At 37.8% G+C, this 25,861-nt stretch overlaps 1 protein-coding gene, 1 long non-coding RNA gene and 1 pseudogene across 6 annotated transcripts in view; 1 reads left to right on the top strand and 2 right to left on the bottom strand.

Moving 5' to 3' along the window:
- LOC125915979 (zinc finger protein 568) overlaps positions 1 to 25,861 on the bottom strand; it is a 158,324-nt gene that overhangs the window by 24,796 nt on the left and 107,667 nt on the right. For 4 of the 5 annotated variants that reach the window (XM_049622097.1, XM_049622098.1, XM_049622099.1 and 1 more), the window contains one exon: positions 20,404 to 24,020. In XM_049622097.1, the coding sequence (XP_049478054.1) occupies positions 22,435 to 24,020 (1,586 nt within the window). In that variant the 3' untranslated portion in view covers positions 20,404 to 22,434. Of the gene's footprint in view, positions 1 to 20,403; positions 24,021 to 25,861 lie in introns of those variants that run through there. The other variant, XM_049622104.1, reaches the window with a different exon arrangement.
- LOC125916000 (3-oxo-5-alpha-steroid 4-dehydrogenase 1-like) lies at positions 1,096 to 3,646 on the bottom strand (annotated as a pseudogene).
- On the top strand, positions 3,408 to 9,942 carry LOC125916010 (uncharacterized). Its single transcript, XR_007455812.1, has 4 exons — positions 3,408 to 3,488; positions 7,759 to 7,839; positions 8,404 to 8,639; positions 9,552 to 9,942. It is a non-coding gene; the product is annotated as an uncharacterized LOC125916010 (long non-coding RNA).

Here is a 25,861-nt window from a genome sequence, read left to right as displayed (position 1 = left end):
TAAAATGTAGAGTTTGGTTCTAAAAGATACACGAGACACAATATTGATAAATGATAACAAAATGAAACAAATTAGAAGAAGAACATTAGAAAGGAGAAAGGTTAAACCATAGATATAGAATTTAAAAGAATTTTGAGGCCGTTATGAGCAACTCCATAACCACAGTAGAGGTCATTGTAGATTTTGCAGTGAAATTGAAATTACTAATTTCTGCTAAGAAGTAGAAAGCCTGAACAGAATAGCCATATTAAATGTAAATATGTCTTTAAAACTGTACTGTTAAAAGGTTCCAGATGGCTATAGCTGAGTTTTAACTACTTTTTGAATAATGATTTTTCACTTTATTCAGATGCCAGAAAAAGATCGAATACTCTCTAATTAGTTTTAGAGAATACTCTCTAATTAGACAGGCCAAAAGAAAAGTATTGATTAGTTTCACTTGGGTTAAAAGATAAACTGAGGCACTAAATTTTCAAGAGTTTGAGTGTACGTGAGTTTCCATTAGGCAGCATCAGACTGAAAGTGTTAGGAGTACTCTACCAACAGGAGCTAGTGGAGAGGTCTTTTTATAGAAAAGACACTGAGGAGCGCCTGGGTGGCTCAGTTGGTTAAACGTCCAACTTCGGCTCAGGTCATGATCTCACAGTTCATGGGTTCAAACCCTGAATCGGGCTCTGTGCTAACAGCTCAGAGCCTGGAGCCTGCTTCAGATTCTATGTCTCCCTCTCTCTCTGCTGCTTCCCCACTCATGCTCTGTCTCTCTCTCTCAAAATTAAATAAACATTAAAAAGAAAAAAGAGAAGACACTGAAACACAGCAAGGAAATTATCTGGTTAGACATAGCATAAGCAGTTGCCTTGTTTGGTAAAACTAACGTGGCTGTTTGTTATAGGTTGTTCTTAAATTTTATTTTCTCTGATAGGGGTGCATTGATTTTGGGTTAGGTTTTGATTTGCTTTGGTAAGCTACCAAGGCATTAGAACTATCTCAGTCTAATGGCATCCTTGTTTAATTGTTTTAACATTTGTGATCATAGATGCGAAAATTCCAAATAAAAGGCTGATATCTTGGAGCTTGTGTTTTGTATGTCTTTTTTCCTTTTTCAAGCAATTTATATTTATTATATTTTCCAAAAGTCTGGGTTCGTAACAGATTGCAGATTTTATTTTTTGGACTTGAAGTAAATTTATTAATCTCATTATGATTAACACAGTAATTGATGACAATTTGCTAAGTGACAGTTTTTAGGAAATGGAGGGAGGGCAGGGAGACAAGATAGAAGAGGATTTGTTCCTATTAACCGTCCACCCAGTGTGGGTGGGTGAAAGCAGTAACCACACATCAAAGCCTGAGTTAACCCAAGCGTTCCTTCATGCAGGCGGTTCATATAAAGGAGTAAAAATCACAGTGAGCTTCTCCAGCTCTCAGACTGGCATCCTTCTCCCAGCTGGGTGCTCTTTCCAGAACACAGCAGCCCAAATCCATCGTGACTTGTTCAGACTTTTGAGTTTTCCTGAGGAGATCCAAAATATTTATTGCTTCGTGTTTTCAAGTAATTGGAAAAGGGTCAGAAAAAGGAATGAAGTTCATTGAATAACAAAATTTCTTTTCAAAAACGTTCTGTTCCCAGTTAAAATGAAGCATAGCTGCATCGGGAGCATTTGCTGTGCAATTCTGAAACCAAACGAGACTCTACAAATCACTAACAATGAGCACATGGCTTCTACATAAAACCGCGTGAGAGAGGGACACCGTGGCTAGGAAGGTCAGCCAGGAAGGGGCTGCGCAGAGCCCACAGGGAGCCAGGGGCTGCTCGTGCTCTGGACCTACAGGTCAGCAGATCAGAGTGAACAGTCTCCTCCTTTCTTCCCCTGCTCCTGCAGTTTCTGGCTCTGCAGTTGTGGTGGCCACCGAGGCAGTGCTGTCCCTGGCCAGGAGGGGACCTCCACCACGTGTCCCATCAGAGCTTCACAGAGCAGCCCAGAGATTTAACAGCCTTCTAGTTGGAGATTTCTTTTACATACCTGGCAATACGTGGTGAATTTTATTCCTGTGATTTATCTCCGTGGACCTCTCAAGTGCATCTAGAGTAAGACATTCTGTTTCCAGATATTGTTTTGGAATACTGAGGGTACTGAGAAAAAAGTGCCTTACAACTTGCTAGTTCTACCTGGAAGGAAGAAAAATCATCTTAACCACAGACTACTGATGCCTTGTGGTGATCAGCATAAGGGGCTCCCTGCTCCCACCAGGGCCTCCAAGAAGTCCTCTCAGTGGAGGACAGAGCACCTTACCCCTTACATGAAGGCACCCAGCACCCTGCTCTGAGTGGAGTCACCTGGGGAGCCAGGCTGCCACAGGTGCCAGAGGCCTCTTGTCTGGGCCTCAGCTGGGCCCCTTGTGTCTCCTTTCTCTGCCCCCAAGTTCTCTGCTGCAGAGCACCCACAGTGAGAGCCTGGGCATTTCCCTGGGGCTGTGACCACACTGCAGGTGCCCCTGGCCTTATTGACCCATTGGGGTGAGAGGGACAACGGAGACAGCCCTGCCTTTATCAGGGGAGGGGGCAACATCACCTTTGGCCTTGAACTGATGGTTGGAATGGGTAGTACAAGGGGCGGTGACACGTTTCAGTCCACAGAGGCCATCAGAAATGGCTTGTAATCCTGATCTTGTGCACACTTAGCTGTACACAGCCAAAAGAGGAGACTCCAAAATCAGAGAAATGGTCACCTGTAATGACCCAGAGTTGCAGATTCTCGACCCGGTGTGCAGCCCGTTATTAGCTTGGTATTAGGCAGCTTACATATTTATCAGGAAAACACTCCTAGAGCAAATCTTGAAAAAGATGAAGTAGCAGGAAAATGACAGAAGAGTAATTCATTTATGTAGTCCCTAGAGACACATCACTAAAATGCTTCAAGTCAAAGACCATCCCGCTGACAATAAACTTACAATAAAAACGAGATTATAATTTTCCTGAATTTTGGATAATCTTCAAATTTTCAAGGAACCACTGGTGATACTGCTGTGCTCCGGAGAGTAAAAGGTAAAGAGAGTGCCTCCCCTTGGTATTTTATGTTGTCTCCCCTGGTTTCCGGAGATTCCTCAGGATATGGTCTGAATGGATGTTTATCAGCATGCCTATTAACCACAAGCAGAAACCTACTAGAAATCGGGGATCAGTGACCCAGTCATCAGCATACACCGCATACTGACTCAAGTATCTGCTTTGCAAATAGCCGTTATAGATACACAACACGAACGCCAGCGTACATGCGTATAGGAGCATCGGCTTTTCTCCTCGGATCAGAAACGGGAAAAAACAAGCACCATTGCGCGTAGTGGAGGAGTAACGTGGTCAGGAGGATGCGGTTGGGCGCGTGGCGCAGGCGCTGCGGCAGCTGGTAGGTGGGGCGCGGGGACGCCCAGCGCCCGTACGCCCAGCGCATCAGCTGCACCGAGCCCAGCAAGCCCAGCGCGCACTCCAGGTAGGCGAACGCGTCCAGGTGGCAACCCTCGGCCGGCTCCATCGCGGGGGACAGCGGGCGCGCCCCATGGCCCAGTGTCCGCGGCGGGCCACTTATAGAGAGGGGCGAGGGGCCAGGGGTGGGGGCTGCGGTTACCTGAGGCCAGTGCAGGCAGCAGACGCCAGGCATCGAGCCCCACCTCCGCCCCTTGCGGTCCGGAGGGCAGGCCAGATTGCAGATTTTTTTTTTTTAATTTTTTTTTTAATGTTTTTTAAATTTATTTTTGAGACAGAGAGAGACAGAGCATGAACGGGGGAGGGTCAGAGAGAGGGAGACACAGAATCTGAAACAGGCTCCAGGCTCTGAGCTGTCAGCACAGAGCCCGACGCGGGGCTCGAACTCACGGGCCGTGAGATCGTGACCTGAGCTGAAGTCGGCCGCTCATCCGACTGAGCCACCCAGGCGCCCCTGCAGATTTTAAAAAAGAAAGAAAAAAAACCTTTGTATTTAACCACAATTTGAGAAATACTACTCTAAAAAACAAATGATGTGATGGGATATTTACCTGGTCTTTGAAGAAATAGCTATGTGGCTTTCAGTATTGTAATTAATATGACCAAAGACTCCCAAGAAAATAAGATCGTATTTACATCCTTAATGAAAATTTCAAGGCTGGGGCACCTGGGTGGCTCAGTGGGTTGAACATCCGACTTGGGCTCAGGTCATGTCTCACAGTTTGTGAGTTCAAGCCCCACATCAGGCTCACTGCTGTCAGCATGGACCCTACTTTGGATCCTCTGCCCCCCCCCCCCTCCCCAGTCTCTCAAAATAAATCATTTTTAAAAAATTCGAAGCTGGCTGTAATCTCCCTCCTGTAGCACTTGTTTGTCCCATCTTGGCCATATAGTAAAGATCAGACCAGTGTCTAAGAAACTGCAAAAGATAATATCTTTTATTCAGAGGTGCCCCTCTTCCACCTCTAACATGAGGGCATTAGTCATCCTGTGGGACATGCCTTACTGGCTGCAAACTCGTCTATCATTTGTAACTACCTTCACTTTATCATTTTGATTTAACAATCAGATCAGTTCCAGGGTGCCTGTGTGGCTCAGTGGGTTAAGCACTGGAGTTCAGCTCAGGTCATGATCTTGCGGTTTGTGAATTCAAGTCCCATGTAAGGCTCAGTGCTGACAGCTCAGAGGCTGGAGCCTGCCTCAGATTCTGTGACTCCCTCTCTCTCTGCCCCTCCCCTGCTCATGTTCTGTCTTTTGAAAAATAAATAAATGTTAAAAAAATTAAATATAAAGATCAGATCAGTTCCAGTGCCCCACATTTTAGATAACACTTACGGTTTACTCTCTACCCTCTCAATATTTGTCCCTTCAAGCAACTCCCAGACGTAGCAGAGATCACACTTGCACATTAGACCACCACATCTTAGAAAGTTATTATCCAACATGCAACAAGAAAGTAAAATTTCACAATGGTTGAGGCTAATACCACAAATTTGTATGTTACTTAAGCCTCTCTAATACATGCAGAGGGATCATCAATGGTAAGAAAAAACTTTGGAGTGGGCACCAGTCATAGCATAGCTCTCTACCAAGCTCATTTAACAGAGACTATATTGGGAGCATTACATAAAATGGTTGCTCATGATGCTTTCAGTTGTTAAATTTAGTTAGAGGAGATATAGCAGCTGGTTATTTGGCAACACTAAAACAGTCATTAGTTATGCTCCAGAAACAGCTGCTGAAGCTTTGCCTTGGCTTTGATGCTGGCACTCTGACCCAAGCAGCTGCCAGTGCAGCTGATGTTAATCTGTATTTGTTGGTATACAAAGTTATCGGTACACATCAGTGGCTAACTTTCCATGGCTTGCCAAGCTAAGAAAAATGAAACTACTGACACTGAATTAACAGTGGCAAAAATTAAGAACTTTCATAAACATATACATTCTATAGGATCCACCCAATCCACTGCTAGGTATGTATCCGAGACAAATGAAAACGTAGATCTGTACAAAGACTTGTATACAAATGTTCATGGCAGCTTTATTTGTAATAGTCCCAAACCTGAAACAACCCAATTATTCATCAACAGGTGATTGGATAAACAAATTATGGTATGCTTACTCAGCAATAAAAAGAAACTGCTGCCACATGGATGGAGTCATGGATGGATTTATCCATGAATTCACAGATTCATGGATGGATTGATCACACAGTTGGTTAAGCAATTAAGTCTGTTAAGTATCTAAGCAAATGAAGCCAGATACCAAAGACAATGTCTAATTCCACTTATATAAAGTTTTGAAATAAGCAAAACTAATCTATGGAAATGGAAGTCAGAAGAATGATTATCTCAGAAGAGGATGGTTACTGTCTGGGAAGAATCCCTGGGAACTTTCTGAGGGGATGGAAATATTCTATTTCTTGATCTGGATAGTAAATACACAATTATATCCATATGATGTATACTTAAGATTTTTATATTTTACCATATGTAAATTATACTCTAATTTTTAAAAAGGGAAAGAGAGGGGCGCCTGGGTGGCTCAGTCGGTTAAGTGTCCAACTTCAGCACAGGTCATGATCTCACAGTTCGTGGGTTCGAGCCCCGTGTTGGGCTCTGCGTTGACAGCTCAGAGCCTGGAGCCTGCTTCAGGTTCTGTGTCTTCCTCTCTCTCTGCCCCTCCCCCACTCACACTCTGTCTCTCTCAAAAATGAATAAACATTAAAATAAATTAAAAATAAATAAAAATAAAAAAGAGAAAGAAAAAACCCTTCAGTCATTAAATAAATGGGTGGGAAAGTTTTAGAGACATGAGTCAGGGTAGAGAAAAGGGAAAAAGTAATGATGGGCAAACAGCCTGACACCTGTGGACTAATCAAGGGCCTACAAATATTTCAGACTTACGTATAGGCTTTAAGATATGAGAACTACAATAGGAAAATTAACATTTATAATCCAGTGTCTCTAAAATTCAATTTGGCCAGTTTAATTCTCAATAGTGTTTTATGTAGATATACAAAAATAATTTTGATGTAGGCTGCGCTTTTTATTGCATTTGATTTTAAGTGTGCTGAAGGCTTCATAAGTCCTGAAAGTTTATTTTGGTCTTAAAATAGCACTGCCCCTTCCTTCATTTCCTCTCTTCCTTCTGTTTTGTCTTCTTCATTCTCACACGTCTGAACTGGAAATAGTCTTCTACACCAAGGATCTTGGACTCTGCCCTCCACATTTTAACGTGGTTCAGCATACTCAGTCCTCATTTAACTCGTCGTGAAAGGACTTTTCACTAGGCCCAGTGGCAATTTTTAGGAAAGACATGGGATTCTTTCTGATTAGAGATCTGGCCCATTTCCCCTGGTCTACAGGCCTCAAAATAATCAAATTTTCTCACAAGCCAACCAAAATCTAGGTTGCTTTTAGGCAAACTTTGAGACCCAATACATTCAATGCAAAGGGAAAGTTTGATATAACATGATTAAATAAAGCATGTACCCATTCTTCTTACTTTAGCAAAACCCTGCAAACCCTTCCTAGTAATTCTTGGGGTATAGTCCATATAGAAATGGAGACTTCCAATTTATCCTTTGAAAATCATAGGACAACTAACAGTACTCTTGCATCAGAATTTCATCTGAAACTTCTGACTTTACAGATATTATATCTTAATCATAGGCTTAGGAAGTATGTGATTATGCTTGTTTTTTTTTTTTTTTTTCAGAGCTGCTTCTTTTTGAGATCATTAAGTCAAGTTTTAGGACATCATTTGGACTTGAGAATTATATGTAATGCAATTCTATTGAAAAGAAATATAGATACCTGATCCATGCCTCCTAACTTTATCTTTGGTTTTGCTGGGTTTTGTTTGATTCTTTTACCTCAGGTGCACATAGGGTTTTGGCTTTTTTTTTTTTTTTAAAGATTTTATTTTAAGTAATCTCTGCACCCAACGTGGGGCTTGAACTCACAAAGCCAAGATCAGGAGTTGGATACTCCACTGACTGAGCCAGCCAGGTGCCCCACAGGTGCATATAAGTTATATAAATAACAGCACTTCTACTTTAGGTTACTTAGCTGGTTAGTGTACTAGATTTTGATATTATAAAATAATATCAAGATTATATTTCCTATCCATTGATATCAGGCATGGCAATGTATAAAAGTGACATAGCCAGTTCAAAGCAGAAGCTTTAAGAGCTGTTGAATGGTTTCACCATCTCTTTTTTCCCTCTGCCACAAGACTTTTATGTTCTATCTAAGTGCTGCTTCTTCAACCTAGGTCCTGGAATAAAGGTGGTATGGAACAGAACAGCTGCCAACTTATAATGGACATGGATATGAGAAATAATTCCTTGTTGTTGTAAGTCCCTAGGCTTTTGGAGTCATTTGTCATAACATCATAATTTGTCCTAAACTGATCAACAAAGTTATTTATTTTAAATAATGTTATAGTACTCATGAACCCACCACCCAGCATATTATCTTTAACTTTGATAATAACCTATACGTTATTATATATAACCTCACCCTTACCCCTTCCTCTCCAAATGGAGCAAATATCATCCTGAATCCTGTGTTCATTAGTCCCTTGCTTTGCTTCTATGTAGTTTTACTGCATTTATATGTTTTGCTAAAAAGTAGATTTTTATCAAATTATTTATTACTTTATAAAAAGGTCAATTATATGTAATCTTTGGAATCTTTTCTAACATTATCATAAGATTTTCTGTACTGTTGTGTGACATTGCCATTCATTTTGACTGCTATATAATTAATTCCATTGTGAGAACAAAGCACTTTCTCCAGTTGATGGACATCTGGGTTATTTCTGTGTTTTGGCTGTTGAGAGCAGTGCAACAATGTACATTCTTGTATATGTCTCCTGGTGTTCATGTGTAAGAGCTTATCTTGGGTGTATTCCTAGGAATGGAGTTCCTGGGCATGTAAATGTTCAACCACAGAAGATAAAACGAAATATTTTACAAGATGGCCTACTCATTCCTACAAGTAATTAACAACTGAACTTGGGAACACGCATCCTCTCCAACACTTGGTATTTGTATTGAATAACTTCTATTTGCCCCTCCCCATCAATTCTGTACCCTTTTCACCCTACTCTATGCCCCAGAGGCTGACCTGTATGGATTTCATCAATGTCAGGTATATATAACAAATATACTTTCCTAATTTGTACCTTGTTTTTTGTAGTTTCTAGTTGCATCCATCTGCCTACCAGGAGATCAGAGAGAGAGAGAGAGAGAGGAGAGTGAATGAGGCATTTATCTCCCCACCTCCTTTTTGTCCTTGTAGAAGTGTGGTATTGACTATGTCCCTCAGCTAAAAGTCTCAGCTCCTGACAAGCATCCCTTCCACATAGCCCTCTCTATTTTGGGGTTCTGGTAGTCTCTTCCCCTGACTCCTCTCACGCTTAGGGTAATAATGGATCTCTGTCTCAGGATATTGTGGTTTCTCTATTACTGTCCACATTTTTATAAATAGTTCCTTTAATAATCACTACTCAACTTACCCAATTTGAGTGATATCTATTTCTTGAAAGGCCTTGACTGATACATTATTGTTAGACTCTAAATTTCCTAATTGGGAGGATGTAAAATGATATTTTGCTGTGCTTTTGAACTTGCATTTCTCCTATCCTTAATTACATTGAATCTCTCTTCATATATTTATTGATCTCATACTTTCTTTTTTGAAATGCTTGTTTATGTTTCCTGTCAATATTCCTATTGGGTTGTTTTACTTTTAGTACTGATTTTATTTTTATTTATATATTTTTTAAAGTTTATGTATTTATTTTGAAAGAGAGTGCATGTGAGTGGGGAAGGGGCAGAGAGAGAGGGAGAGAGAAAACGCCAAGCAGGCTCTGTGCTATCAGTACAGAGTCTGACGAGGGACTGGATCCCATGAACCATGACATCATGACCTCAGCCAAAATCAAGAGTCAGATGCTCAACTGACTGAGCCACTCAGTGGCTCCTTGCTTTTCTTACTGATTTTAGAAATGTTTGAAATATATATATTCTTTTTTTTTATTTTTAATGTTTATTTTTTGAGAGAGAAAGAGAGTGCAAATGGGGAAGGGGCAGAGAGAGAAGGAAATACAGAATCCGAAGCAGGCTCCAGGCTCCACGCCATCAGCACAGAGCCAGATGCAGGGCCTGAAGTCACAAACCATGAGATCATGACCTGAGCCAAAGTCGGACACCCAACTGACTGAGCCACCCAGGATCCCCCAAAGTATATATATTCTTGATATCAATTCTTTATTAGTTATGTGTATGGCATATGTTTTTTCCTAATTTATAACTTTTTTTTGTTTTAAAATTTCATTTGATGGTGACTGAACACTTACAATGGCCAAATATATAAATTGTTTAATTTTTAATCAACAATTTGTGTGTTTTATTTTAAGAAATATTTTCTTACCTCAATGTCTAAAAGGTATTCAACTATATATATGTTTTTTTACCAGTGTTTTAAGTTTTAACATTAAAATCCTTCATCTATATGGCTTTATCTTTGAGTATTGTTGAAGGTTAGATCTCATCTTTTTGCCAAATAAAAAAAACAAATTTTCCAGCTCCCGATTAAACTGTTCCTTCTTTCCTCACTGGCCTGTTGTCTCCAAGTGTACTGGAATGAATGGCAGCCTAGATTTACCATATTCATGGATTCTATCTAAGATTAAGATTCTAAGATTCTAAGATTGTTCAGTTTTCATGTAAATTAATAAATAAATTAAATGTAATCCCCCCAAAAATTTCAGCACAATTTTTTGTGGAAAATGTCAGGCCAATTCCAAAATATATGTAGAAATGCAAAGGATCTGTATCACTAAGGAAATGTGAAGAAGCTGAAGGATTTACATTTCCAGATATCAAGACTTGTGTTAAAGTCACAGTTGGGGAAGTCTGGGTTGCTCAGTCAGTTAAGTGTCCAACTTCGGCTCAGGTCATGATCTCACAGTTTCCTGAAGTTCAAGCCCTGCATCAGGCCCTGTACTGACAGCTTAGAGTCTGGTGCTTGCTTCAGACTCTATGTCTCTCTCTCTCTGCCCCTCCCCTACTCACTCTGTCTCTCTCTGTCTCTCTCAAACATTAAAAAAATTTTTTTTAATAAAAAAAAAAATAAATAATATAAAGTCACAGTAAACAAATCTGTAGTTTGGTGCAAAGATAAGTAAGTAGATAATAGGACAGAATAGAAAGTCCGAAAATAGACTAAACATTTTTAGACACCAGGTTTATGACAAAGAAGCCACTGAATTTCAATAGTTAAATAATGGTCTTTTCATTGCATAGTGCTAAGTCAACTGGATATCTATGTGAGGAAAAAAATGAACCTTGATCCTTAGTTCAAATTATACATAATAATTCAAAACCAATAGCAGACCTATATGTACAAGGTAAAACAAAGTTTCTGGAAGAAAACATAGGGAAATGTCTTTATGATATTGGTACGGCAAGGATTTTTTTTAAATTTAATGTTTATTTATTTTTGAGAGAGACACAGAGAGTGGGGGGAGAGGGGCAGAGAGACAGGGAGACACAGAATCTGAAGCAGGGCCCAGGCTCTGTGCTGACAGCTCATGTGGGGCTGGAACTCACAGACCACAAGATCATGACCTGAGCCAAAGTTGGATGCTCAACCAACTGAGCCACCCAGGTGCCCCGTGGTATGGCAAGGATTTTTAAAATTGATACAAGAAACACTGACCATAAAAGAAAAAAACACTGATAAATTAGCTGTCCCTAAGATTTAAGAAATTCTATTCATTAAGCAATACCTTTAAAAAAGTAAAAAGTCAAGCTAGTGGGAGAAATAATTCATATCTCTGGCAAAGAATATATATCCAGAACATATATCCACAAATTAATAAAGATATACAAGCCGGTAAATATGTGGACAATATACAATAGGCACTTCACAAATGAAGATACCTAAATGGCCTATAATATACAAAAAGATATTCCACATCATTAGTTATCAGAAAAATGCAGTGTTACAACTACATTCCCAGATGTCTTTTTTGCCATTGTTTTCATCAGAAAAGAATCCAAAGAGGGTCCATGCATTGACTGTTGTCTCTGAAGTCTCTCTTAATCTAGAATATTCCTTTGTTTTCACACCATTGCTTTAATTAATCAAACAGGTTAGTTGTCCTGAAGAAAATGCAACTTGCCTGATTGCTTCTGTTTCACATTACTGATCTTTTTCTCTACATTTTATGTGTATTGTTAGTAAATGAAATTAAACATTTGATTAGATTTTTAAAATTATTGGCTCTATCTTTATGCTGTATAACGTCAATTAGCACATAATATTTAGTTGTCCTACTTTGAGGCTGAGATTGACCAGTGATGAAACTGATCTTTCCACTTAAAATTAAAAAAACTTTTTAATGTTTATTTATTTTTGAGAGATACACACACAGTGCGACTGGGGCAGGGGTAGGGAGAGACAGAGACAGAGAATCCAAAGCAGGCTCCAGGCTCTGAGCTGTCGGCACAGAGCCCAGTGTGGGGCTCCAACCCACAACTGCGGGGATCATGACCTAAGCCGAAGTCTGATGCCTAACCAACTGACCCACCCAGGCGCCCCTGATCTTTCCACTTTAAAGTTATATTTTAGGGGTGCCTGGGTGGCTCAGTCGGTTTAGCGGCCAGCTCTTGATTTCAGCTCAGTTCATGATCTCATGGTTTGTGGAATCAAGCCCCACGTCAGGCTCTGCACTGACAGCATGGAGCCTGCTTGTAATTCTCTGTCTCCCTCTCTCTCTGCTCCTCCCCTGCTCATGCTCTTTCTCTCAAAATAAATAAAGTTTAAAAAAATCATCAGGGTGATATTCTAATAACTTAAAAAAAAAATAAAGTTGTATTTTATATAGGGTGACACGTTAGTATCCTAAAACTACCCATTTCTCAATCACCCTTTATTTAGGGTTTTGGTATTCATTGATACTTACCGCTTGAATCAGTTACTTCATTGAGGTTGTAAAATGTTGATTTTTCTAATTCTAGCATTCTTCTTACAATTGTTAACTAGAACTATTCTGTATAGAACTTTTCTTTATAAATTATTTAGCTATTTTATACCTTTACTAGGACTATTTGGTACTATGAAATACAATTCGTATGGAGAAAGCAAAATAAAATTTTAATTCTCTTTAATTATGTTTTTATTTTTATTTTTTTAAGAGAGAGTACAAGCAGGGGAAAGGGGCAGAGGGAGAGAAAGAGAGAATATGGGGCTAGATCTCATGACCCTGGGATCATGACCTGAGCCAAAATCAAGAGTCAGATGCTCCACCAACTGAGCAACCCAGGCGCCCCTAATTATCATGCTTTTCATATAAGAAGTTGGTACTATATATATATAGTGTGTGTGTATATATATATATATATATATATATATATATATATATATAAAGGTTTTTTTAATGTTTATTCCTTTTTGAGAGAGCACAGAAGCAGGGGAGGGTCAGCGAGAGGCAGACATAGGATCTGAAGTGGGCTCCACACTGACAAGTGAGCCTGATGTGGGGCTTGAATTAAAAAATGGTGAGATCATGACCCAAGCTGAAGTCAGTGCTCAACCAACTGTGCCACCCACGTGCCCCCCCCAAAAATGAGTTTTGATTTCTTGCAGACAGTTGATCTTATGGATTTTCACAAATTGCTATATTTCAATCATCTGTAGTTGTTAGTCTTTTTCTTGTTAAAATTGTCTTATCTTTGGGGCCCTGGATAGCTCTGTTGGTTAAGGTTGATCTCAGCTCAGGTTATGATCTCATGGTTCATGGGTTCAAGTCCCACATCGGGCTCTGCGCTGACAGTGCAGAGCCTGCATTGGATCCTCTGTCTTCCTCTCTCCCTGTCTCTGTCTCTTCCTCTCTCAAAAACAAGTATTAAAAAACACTGTCTTATGTTTGGTCAGTAAGAGTCCTTTGAAGATGATTCCTGTGTCTTTTAAAATGACCCCAGTAGTCTTTGATAACTTTCCTGTTTTCTGATCACTGAGAGTACCTATGCATTTTGTAACTGATGTGTGGTTTAACTGCAATGTGATGAGTGCAGTTTAAGATATCATCTACTGGTATTTGGTTGATACTTGCTTTTTTTTTCATTGAAGTCTAATTAACATACAGTGTTACATTAGTTTCAAGTGTGCAATAAGATTCAACAATTCTATACCTTACTCAGTGCTCATCTGTCGCGACCGGCGCGACAAACACCGAGGTCAGGGTCCTGAGGGTAGGGGAATGCAAGAAAAAAAGAGATAAGAGAGCAAGTTTGGGAACAGGAGGGTCCCCTGGGCTGATGGCCCAAGTGACGGCTTTATTGTTGCTGTACACAATCTTTTATAATATAAGACTCTTATGGATCAGGTCATTCTAAGAATAAACAGGTTTCACATGATCACTGCCAGCCAAAACATTTAGTTCTGTGTACCTTGTGAACTTTCTGAATGGGTCACAAGACCTTGTTGATAGATTGCTAGCAAAACACAGTTCCCATGTTTGTTTCTATCTGACTCGGGGTAGAAAAAGGGAGGTAGCATTACTGCCAACACCTGCAGACCACAGGCTTCAGGAACTTTCTCAGCCTTGACAAGGCTTTCGTATGCCCTTGAAAGTCGGGGAATGGGAGGGGGAACCACCGGGTTGGCTTGAGTCAACAGGGAACATTGCTCGACCCGGTCTCAGCCTGGCACCGGGGCCTGGCCCCCCACACTCATCGCGATAACTGTACTCTTAATCCCCTTTATTTCACCCCCCCCTCCCCCTTTCCTCTGGCAACTACCAGTTTGTTCTCTGTATTTAAGAGTCTGGGTTTTTTTTTTTTTTCCTTTGTTTTGTTTCTTAAATTCTGCATCAATGAAATTGATACTTTATTATCAACTTCCATAAATGCTCCAGGTTTGCTTGGAAAGAATGTATATTTTGAAAGTTGCCAGCTGCATGTGCTAGATATGTCCCAGTAGGTAAAATTCATTAACTGTGCTATTCAAACTATCTATAAGCTTAATAACCTGTCTGCTTGATCAGTCACTTAGAACAATTGTAAAATCTCCCATCACTATAGTCATTTTACCTCTGTTTCCTCTCTTCATTCTCAGAATTTTACTTACTGCCACTTAAACTACTTTTGTCAAGGTCACCAATGACTTTAACACTGCTAAATAACTGAATGATCAGTTTCTCAGTCTTCTTTTTATTTGACCAATTAGCAAAATTTGATAAAGTTCATTACTTCCCCCTTTTTAAAACACTTTTTATTCACTTTGCCTCCAGTATATGACCGTTTTTTGGTTTTCTCCTAATTCCCTAGGTCTACTTTCCTGTCACCTATGTTGCTTCCTCTTTGCTTCTCTGATCTCTAAATGCTGGAATTCTGCCACACACCCGCCCCCCCCCCCCCCCCCCCCCCCACCCCGAGGTCAGTCCTTAGATCTCTTCTCATCCAGTCCATTGGCTTTAAGTACAATTAATATCCTAACAACTCATGAAAGTATATCTCTAGTCATCCTTATCTTCTAGATTCCGTATCCATATATCTGTCTAGTAGGATTCTGTGCTTGGAAATCTAGGCATATCCCCTTGTTCATCTAGACCCACAAAACAGCTGGTACGACAGATTTTCCATCTCAACAGATGGACATTACATCTTTCAAGTTGATCAGGCCAAAGATCTTGGCAATAGCTTTGATTCTTCTCTTCGTCTAATGAACCACATCAAACCTATCAGCCAAGTCTTTACAGCTCTACCTTGAAAATGTCTCAAGAAATTTACTACTTCTCAATACATCAACCACTATCACACAGATCTAAGTAACTTTTATCTGAAGCCTCTTGATTTGTATCTCTGGTTCCACACTTGCTCCTTTATTATAATTAGGTCCTATAAGACAATTTTTAAGACAATTCTTTTAAAACTTAAGTCAGATTGTGTTAATCTTTTGCTTAAAGCCTTCCAATGGTCTTACAGTTATTACAAAACAAAACCTAAACTCCTTCCTAGACTCATCTTTAAGGCACTACCTAATCTGGCTCTCAATCTCTTTCTAAATTTTATCAATTACTACTCTCTTCTTAATTTACTCTAACCGAAGTCCTATTCCTTATCAATACTTGAATATATCAGGCATGCTCTCACTGAAGGGTCTTTAAAGATTCTGTTCTTTATAGTTAAGTGTTCTTTATCCAAATTTCCCCATGACTTATTCCCTCACTTCCTTCAGTTCTCTACTCAAATGTCATCTTCTATTTCCACTTTTTGTAGTGACAAATGGCCTTATTTCAGATTAATCCATAAAAGATAATAAACTTTGGTAAAAGATCTGTATGCTAAAAACTAAAGAAAGCTTATGAAAGAAATGGAAGAAGTCACAAAGAAATGGAAAATGCTCATGGACTAGAAGAACAAATATTGTTAAAATGTCAATGCTACCCAAAGCAATCTACACATTCAATGCAATCCCAATCAAAATGGCACCAGCATTCTTCACAGAGCTAGTACAAACAATCCTAAAATTTGTATGGAACCACGAAAGACCCCAAATAACCAAAGTAATGTTGAAAAAGAAAACCAAAGCTGGAGGCATCACAATTCTGGATTTTAGCCTGTATTAACAAAGCTGTAATCATCAAGACAGTATGGTATTGGCACAAAAACAAACACAAAGATCAATGAAATAGAATAGAGAACCCAGAAATGGACCCACAAATTTATGGCCAACTAATCTTCAACAAAGCAGGAAAGAGTATCCAATGGAAAAAAGACAGTCTCTTTAGCAAATGGTGCTCGGAGAACTGGACAGCAACATGCAGAAGAATGAAACTTGACCACTTTTTTTACACCATACACAAAAATAAATTCAAAATGGATGAAAGACCTAAATGTGAGACAGGAAACCATCAAAATCCTATAGGAGAAAACAGGTACCAACCTCTTTGACCTCGGCTGCAGCAGCTTCTTACTTGACATGGCTCCAATGGCAGGAGAAATAAAAGCAAAAATTAAGTATTGGGATCTCATCAAGGTCAAAAGTTTCAGGGGTGCCTGGGCAGCTCAGTTGGTTAAGCGTCCAACTTTAGCTCAGGCCATGAACTCACGGTTCATGACTTTGAGCCCCACATCGGGGTCTATGCTGACAGTTCGGAGCCTGGAGCCTGCTTCAGATTCTGTGTCTCCCTCTCTCTCTGCCCCTCCCCTGCTCACACTCTGTCTCCCAAAAAATAAGCATCAAAAATTAAAAAAAAAAAATCAAAAGCTTCTGCCCAGCAAAGGAAACAATCAACAAAACTAAAAGGCAACTGACAGAATGGGAAAAGATATTTGCAAATGACATATTGGATAAAGGGTTAGTATCAAAAATCTATAAAAAATTTACCAAACTCAACACCTTAAAAACAAATAATCCAGTGAAGAAATGGGCAGAAGACATGAATAGACACTTTTCCAAAGAACACATCCAAATGGCAAACAGACACAGGAAAAGATACTCAACATCACTCATCTTTAGAGAAATACAAATCAAAACCACACTGAGATACCACCTCACACTGGTCAGAGTTAAAATTAGCAGTTAAAAACTGCTAAAATTACTCTCAACAATAGCCAAATTATGGAAAGAGCCTAAATGTCCATCAACTGATGAATGGATAAAGAAATTGTGGTTTATATACACAATGGAATACTACGTGGCAATGAGAAAGAATGAAATATGGCCTTTTGTAGCAACGTGGATGGAACTGGAGAGTGTGATGCTAAGTGAAATAAGCCATACAGAGAAAGACAGATACCATATGGTTTCACTCTTATGTGGATCCTGAGAAACGTAACAGAAACCCATGGGGGAGGGGAAGGAAAAAAAAAAAAAGAGGTTAGAGTGGGAGAGAGCCAAAGCATAAGAGACTGTTAAAAACTGAGAACAAACTGAGGGTTGATGGGGGGTGGGAGGGAGGGGGGGGTGGGGGATGGGTATTGAGGAGGGCACCTTTTGGGATGAGCACTGGGTGTTGTATGGAAACCAATTTGACAATAAATTTCATATATTGGAAAAAAATAAAATAAAAAAATAAAAACTGCTAAAAGTAACGACTCAGGAAACAACAGATGTTGGTGAGCATGTGAAGAAAGGGGAACCCTTTTGTACTGTCGGTGGGAATGCAAACTGGTGCAGCCACTCTGGAAAACAATATGGAGGTTCCTCAAAAAATTAAAAATAGAATCACTCTATGACCCAGCAATTGCACTACTAGGAATTTATCCAAAGGATACAGGAGTGCTGATTTGAAGGGGCACATGCACCCCAATGTTTATAGCAGCGCTATCAACAATAGCCAAATTATGGAAAGAGCCCAAATGACCATCAACTGATGAGTGGAGTAAAAAGATGTGGTATATATATATACAAGAGAATAGTACTCGGTGATGAAAAAGAATGAAATCTTGCCATTTGCAACAATGTGGATGAACTGGAGGGTATTATGCTAAGCGAAATAAGTCAGAAAAAGATATCATATGATTTCACTCATATGTGGAATTTCAGAAACTTAACAGATGATCATAGGGAAGGGTAGGAAAACTAAGATAAAAACAGAGAGGGAGGAAAACCATAAATAGGGAGAACAAACTGAGAGTTGATGGGGGTTTGGGGTGGGAGGGTGGGGAAAATGGGTGATGGACATTAAGGAGGGCACTTGTTGGGATGAGCACTGGGTGTTATATGTTAAGTGATGAATCCCTGGAATCAACTCCTGAAGCTAAGAGTACACTGTATGTTAGCCAACTTGAAGATAAAAATAAATACATAAATATTAATTCAAAATAAAATGTTTCATGGATGCAAAAAAAGAAGATAATCAACTCTGGACTATATATATTTTATACACACACACGCACATACACAATGTGAAAGCATTGGGGAACAACCAAAAACAGGCAAAAAAATTGAAGGGAAGTTGACCTTTGAAAAAAAGAAAAGTGTACTGTGAGACATTAATTTTTAAACAGGTTATCATGTAATGGAACTTTGCAGCCTCTGTGGTATGGGGTAGCTAAACTCAAATAGAGAGCCACAGTATTATTGTCCTGAGAAGTTGGAGGATGAAGTTTCAGGCTGTTTTAAAAACTCTTTAAAAATAAAGTTAAATTCCAGAAAGGAGGAGCTACAGAGAGGATATTCAACATCTACTTATAAATTCTGTCCAAATCTTTGGCTGATGCCTGAACTTCACAAATTTATGTAAACTCCAAAGAGCCTATAGAAATCAATAGCTAGAAGATGTAAAGAATGAAGCAGATATTTCAGCTATTGCTGGATTTTAAATCCAGCCAATGTAGCTGTTTTTAGGACAAAGAACATTCTCCAGAAAATTATAACAAAATTCATAATCTCTACAACATATTCACAAGGTTCAGTATACAATCAAAATTAGTAGATAAGCAAAAATATACGAAAGGTAAGAAAGAATCAAGAGAAAAAGTTATCAATAGAGAATGACTCTAAAATAGTTCAGATGTTGGCATTAAAAAAATTGGGTATTTCTAAACTTGTGCATGTGCATGTGTTAAAACATTAATAACATAAAACTTAACATTTTAACAATTTTACCTGTACAATTAAGTGGCATTAAGTATATTCATAGTGTTTTATAATCCTATTTCCAGAATTTTCTCATCTGAAACAGAACCAATGTACCCATTAAACAATAATTCTCCATTTCTTCCTCCTTTATTCCAGTAATCTCTATCATACTTTCTGTATGAATTTACCTATTCTAGTTATCTTATGTACATGGGAATCATACTTTTCCAAGGTTCAGTTATGTCGTAGTATGTATCCAAATTTCTTTTGCATGGCTGCATAATATTCCACTTTTTGTATATCCCACATTTTGTTTATCTGTTCATCTATTGCTGGACACTTGGATTGTTTCCATTTTTTGGCTATTCTGAATATGCCACTATGAACACTAGTGTACAAGGATCAGTTTGAACCCCTGCTTTCAATTCTTCTGGATATATACTTAGGTAGAGAAATGCAGAATCATATGGTAATTTTTTGAGGAACTGCTAAACTGTTTTCCTCAGCAGCTATACCATTTTACATTCCTGTCAAAAATGCACAAGGGTTCTAATTTCTGCACATACTCATCAAACACAGGTTTTGTTATGTAGATAACACATGAACTTTGAAAACTATTTTTTAAAAAACAAGTCTACAAAAATTAGGTATGCTGGCAAAACTGGACTTAGCATAAAACCTACTAAAGAAGAGACTATGGGAGTGCCTGGGTGGCTCAGTCAGTTAAGCTTAACTTAAGTTTAACTTCAGTTTAAGTTAAACTTAAGTTTAACTTCAGCTCAGGTCATGATCTCATGGTTTGTGTGTTCAAGCCCCGCCTCTGTGCTGACAGCTCAGAGCCTGGAGCTGCTTCGGATTCTGTGTCTCCCTCTCTCTCTGCCCCTCCCCTGCTTGTGCTCCGTCTCTCAAAAATAAACACTTAAAAAAAGGAAAAAAAAAAAAAGGAATGAAGAAGAGACTCTGAAATGACAATACTCCTTTAGATACTTAAATTTTGGTAAATTGTTGTTTTCATGAAAATTGGTCCCTGCAATTTACAAATGTAAGTCAGTGTCAATCTTTAAAAGTAGCTAATAAAAGTCAAAAGTGATACGGTCATGTTTGTATATCACTACTTTAGTTTGAGGTTTTCTTTTGTGAAATCACCCTTGAACAAATATAGTTAATATTCAAGCATTCAATGCTAAAGTTCACTTTTAATAGCTCCTATTCTAATCTCCCTTTTAAAAAGGCACCAATGATTTTCTGTATATTAGTTATATTGTGAGATGGCATAACAAAACATTTACCTTAAGGGGTGGTTCATATATTATTATAGATTATAGAGAATGAAATCCTTTTATAGGAACTATGTTTTTACTGTTCAGGGTCTAGACCACTACCATTTCCAACCAAAATAAGATAGGTCATATAAATCAAGGGTTATGAAAGGAATAAAATAATCTGTAGGTTAAGAGTGAAGCAATGTTACATAATTGTTTATGGCCATCTCAAGAAAATAAAAGGCTTTCTCATTTCAAAATGTTGTAATGATTACCTATGATATTAATGTTTGTCCTGGTTTTATGGAAACCTACAGGGCAAGAAAACTGGTCACAGAGTCAATTCTCAGGAAAATGTTATTTTCTCCATATTGACTCTAAATATATTACTAATTAGTTAGCTATGAATCCAACAAACCTGTTGCCAAATAATGCAAGATATACTGAGAGAAGGAATCATTAGTAGACCATAGTGCCCTAAAATAGTAAATAAAGTCATACTTGATTTATCATACTCCCATCTGATTTTCAAAATTTTAATAAATAATTAAATCTAAAACATAATTGGTAAAAAAATGAATCACAATTTTAGAAATGTTAAAATGTAAAAAAAAACCATAAGATTGATAAAGTATGCTAATTTCATATTGTATAGTAAATAGGACTATCACTTCCAATTACTAATTTTCTGGAAATATTTTTGATAAAATAGCTCAGTGTCTGATAGGGCATATGGATCTATCCTAACATTTTTTTCTATGGGCACAGGCCTCCTCTAAGCCGTAAGGTCTGAGAAATAACTACAAAAACACCATTAAGACAAGCCATCCATATTGCCACTGCAAATCATTAATTTTTAAGATTTATATGCTCTCAATCTTTATTAAGGCATAAAAATTACAAATAAAGCTAAAAGTCCCCTTTGATCAATACCCTGCCAGAGAAAATACTAATAATAATTTGGTATGTACCCTTCTAGTCCATTTTACATACATACATATTTCAATAATAATAAAAACATAGTTCTGTTCTTTATGATTTAATTCCAATTTATATGAATGTCATTACACAATGTTTCATTTGAGGATTTTGATTTTTTTTCCACTCAACATTGTTTTACATAACTATCCATGTTACAAAATACAGATCTAGTCTATTGCTTTTAACTGCTGTATACTATTCAATTATTTGACTATATCACATTTTATTATCCATTACCTCATCCATAATTTAGTATATATATATGTATATATACACACATATATATGTATACATATATATATACGTATATATATACATATATATATACATATATATATATATTTACGCATATTTGTTTCTTTATGATGAATATACAGAAATGGAACTGCAGGGTCCTTTTGCCTTTTAAAAAAATGATTCGCTGCCTCAAAACCATAGACAACATTCTGTATTTCCTCCCAAGAATTTCAGTTTGGCTTTTCACATTCCAGTGTTCAAATCCTTTGGAATTCTGTTTTCTTTATATATTGTAAGATTGCATGTAGTTTTATTTTCCCCAATATGGAGAACCAAATACTCCAACAAATTTTATTGGCTGTCATTTCTCTATTGATTCATGATGTCATTGTTATGTATAATATACACCAGGTTTGCATATATTCATTGACTTATTCCTAGGCATTCTATTCTGTAAAATCTGCTTATGTATTCATGCTCTGATACCACACACTATTTAGTGACCATAACTTTTGTGTAATATATGGTAGAAGATGGGTCCTTGCTGTTCTTATTCAAAATCATCTCAGCAATCCAGGGACTTCCATTTCACATGAATTTTAGAATCATTTTGTAAAGATCCTAGAAAATTCTTGTTAGATGTTTGGTACTATATTAGGTCAATAGATTCATTTTGGAGAACTGACATTTTTATGATATTGAGTTTTTCCACCTCTATACATGGTATTTCTATTTATTCAAGTCTTATGCCCTCCAATAAAGTTTTAAATTTTTCCATAAAGATCTTGGTTGTTTTGAGTTTACACCAATGTATTTCAAAAGTTAAGTAAAGCATGAGTTGAATTTAAGAAAAGGCCTTCCCTCATTTAGTACACTCGGCGTTTCTCACCTGTATGACCTCTCTTATGTATAGAAAGGGATGCTCTTTGAGAGAATGCTTTCCCACATTCATTACATTCAAAGGGTTTCTCACCAGTATGACTTCTCATATGTATAATAAGTAATGAGCATTGAGAGAAGGCTTTTCCACATTTATTACATTCATAAGGTTTCTCTCCTGTATGACTTCTCACATGAAGAGTAAGGGATGAGATTCGAGAGAAGGCTTTACCACATTCATTACATTTAAATGGTTTCTCTCCAGTGTGAATTTTTTCATGTTCGAGGAGATTTTGTCTCTGACTGAAAGCTTTTCCACATTGATTACAATGATAAGGTTTTTCTCCAGTATGAATTTTCTCATGTTCAGTGAGATTTGATTTCTGACTAAAGGCTTTCCCACATACTGCACATGCATAAGGTTTCTCACCAGTATGAATTCTCTGGTGTCTAATGAGGTTTGACATCTGAATAAAAGCTTTCCCACATTCATTACATTCATACGGTTTCTCTCCAGTGTGAATTTTCTGATGTGTAATGAGATTTTCTTTTCTGCTGAAGGCTTTTCCACACTCGTTACATTCATAGGGTTTCTCAGCTGTATGATTTCTCATATGTACAGTAAGGGATGAACTTTGAGAGAATGCTTTCCCACATTCACTACATACATAGGGTTTCTCACCTGTATGACTTCTCATATGTATAATAAACACTGAACATTGAGAGAAGGCTTTTCCACATTTATTACATTTATAGGGTTTTTCCCCTGTGTGACTTCTCATGTGTAGAGTAACAGATGACATTCTAGAAAAGGCTCTACCACATTCATTACATGCATAAGGTTTCTCCCCAGTATGAATTTTCTCGTGTTCAATAAGATTTTGCTTCTGGCTGAAGGATTTTCCGCATTCTTTACATTCATAGGGCTTTTCTCCAGTATGAATTCTCTCATGTTCAATGAGATTTGATTTCTGACTGAAGGCTTTCCAACAATCCTTACATGCATAAGGTTTCTCCCCTGTATGAATTCTCTGGTGTCTAATAAGGTTTGACATCTGAATGAAAGCTTTTCCACATTCATTACATTTATATGGTTTCTCCCCAGTATGAATTTTTTGATGTGTAATAAGATTTTCCTTCCTGCTGAAGGCTTTTCCACATTCCTTACACTCGTAGGGTTTCTCTCCAGCATGAATTCTCTCATGTCTGATGAGGTCAAATCTATGACTGAAGTCTTGTCCACACTGATTACACTTAAAGGGGGTTAGAACATGGGATGAGCAAGAGTAAAATGGCTTCCTGTATTTATTATATTCATAATTTTCCTCTCTTATACAGTCCTTATCATAACTAAGTAAGTCTAAATTATGTTCCAAATCTTTATCAAATGAGTCACATTCATAGAAGTTTGGTCTTGAAGTAATAATATCTGAGTTCAAAGGAAATATTTTTGTAACTTTTTTACATTCAATGACATTTTCCTTAATCAGAGTTTTCTTGGAGATGGATGTGACTTTCCTCACAAGTGCTTCCTGTTGCTTCTTGATCTGTTGTTCATCAACTTCCCAAACTTCTAAAATGGAGGACCAAAAATTATTACTTTTGAATTTTTCTGCTTTATACTATTAATAACATTTCAGAAATTTGCTACTACAGAGTTGGTCTTTGATATCGACTCTAGTCTCCCAATATGAAAGAAATCCAAAGTACAAATGTCCCTAGTTTTTAAGTTTTAAGGGGTTAACTCCGATAGAAAATATTATGGAGAGAAAACTGACACTGATAGGCCTAAGTAGCTTTGATTGATTTTAAAAGTGTGCTTATATAATGCAGAAATCAGTAACATGAACAGAATAATTAAGATGAAAGGGTGAATATATAAATGACTGGATAGAGAGTCAAAATGACCAGAGGATGAAAGTAAAACTTGTGGTTAAACACAGTGGATTGAATATGTATGTTTATTTCTCCCTTCTCCCTAAAAATCTATCAAAATGACAGTAAAAGAATTAAAGGTCAAACCCACAAGGAAAAAAAAAAAAACGAGTATAAAGAAGGTAAACAAGAGATTTCAACAAAAGAATGGAAATGAAAGGCATATAGGGAACTGACAACTAATAGCAGGGCTAAGAAGTTAAAGTACTACTAAGATGTAAAAGTCAGGTAACAAAGTAATTTGGCCACAAAGCACTGGAAAAGAGAACAAATTAAAGGATTCAGGTACTCATAAAGCAGAGATAAGATGCCTGAAGAGGATTAACTTAAAGTCTTAGGGAGCAATTACACTCCCTGAGGCAAGTATTATGGGTTTACTTAAGTAACATCTTTCCAACCTCGTACTATGTTTCTCCGTCCTGCAGAGGGTGAGTTAGAACTACATTTCCTAGAAACACTTGCATATAGGGTTCTGAATATGATTTAAATTAATTATACATTTAAATTCAGAAATAAATTAAAAGAGTAATGAAAGTGGGCATTTTACCTATGATATTACAACAGAAGTGGTAGGGTTCTGAAGCTCATAGCTGTCAAGGCATTTTCGTTGTTCAATCAGAAGCAATTTCTTTTTCTTTCTTTCCTTTCTTTCTTTCTTTCTTTCTTTCTCTTTCTCTCTTTCTCTCTTTCTCTCTCTCTTCTTTCTTTCTTTCTTCTTTTTTTTTTAAAGTAAGCTTTACTCCTAATATGGAGCTCAAACTCACAACTCTGAGATCAAGAGTCACATGCTCCACTGACCGAACCAGCCAGGTGCCCCATGAAAAGCAATTTCTTGATCAAAGTGGGGAAAGGAACTCACTTAACAGCTGACTTCTCTGATAGGACTTTGAGACTCATTCCTAAAAGCTTATTCTGGGGCACCTGGGTGGCTCAGTCAATTAAGCTTCTGACTTCTGCAAAAGTCATGACCTCACTGTTCATGAGTTTGAGCCCTGCAAGGGGCTCTGTGCTGACAGCTCAGAGCCTGAGTCTGCTTTGGATTCTGTGTCTCCCTCTCTTTCTGCCCCTCCCCCGCTTATACTCTGTCTCTCAAAAATAATAAAAACATTAAAAAAAATTGTTTTTTAAAAAAGCCTATCCTATAGTTGGTCCTTTAATCCTCCTTAAGGTTCTCTAGGACATTTAATACCTTCATGTAAATTCCTTCCTTCTTAAATTAGCTACTAATGAGCTCTTTTCTCTGTAACTGAACTGTGACCAATATCCTCCCACCTCCTACCCACCCCACACAGGAAGTGGTCATGTATCCACCACTTGATCAGGAAAAGGAAGGCTTACTTTTCCTAGAGAAAATGAATTATACAGGCTCTAGACTTAGGAACAAGTAAAGCAGATGCAAAGGAAGCCTCATACTAAAAAACTACAAATAATGTAAACTTGCATATGTTGAATGGTAAGATCTCCAATCCTTTTTCTTAA

This window comes from Panthera uncia, assembly GCF_023721935.1.
Source record: "Panthera uncia isolate 11264 chromosome E2 unlocalized genomic scaffold, Puncia_PCG_1.0 HiC_scaffold_19, whole genome shotgun sequence".
Lineage (NCBI taxonomy): Eukaryota > Metazoa > Chordata > Mammalia > Carnivora > Felidae > Panthera > Panthera uncia.
Note: the sequence above shows the minus strand (reverse complement) of the source record. Positions and strands in the feature narration are given on the sequence as shown.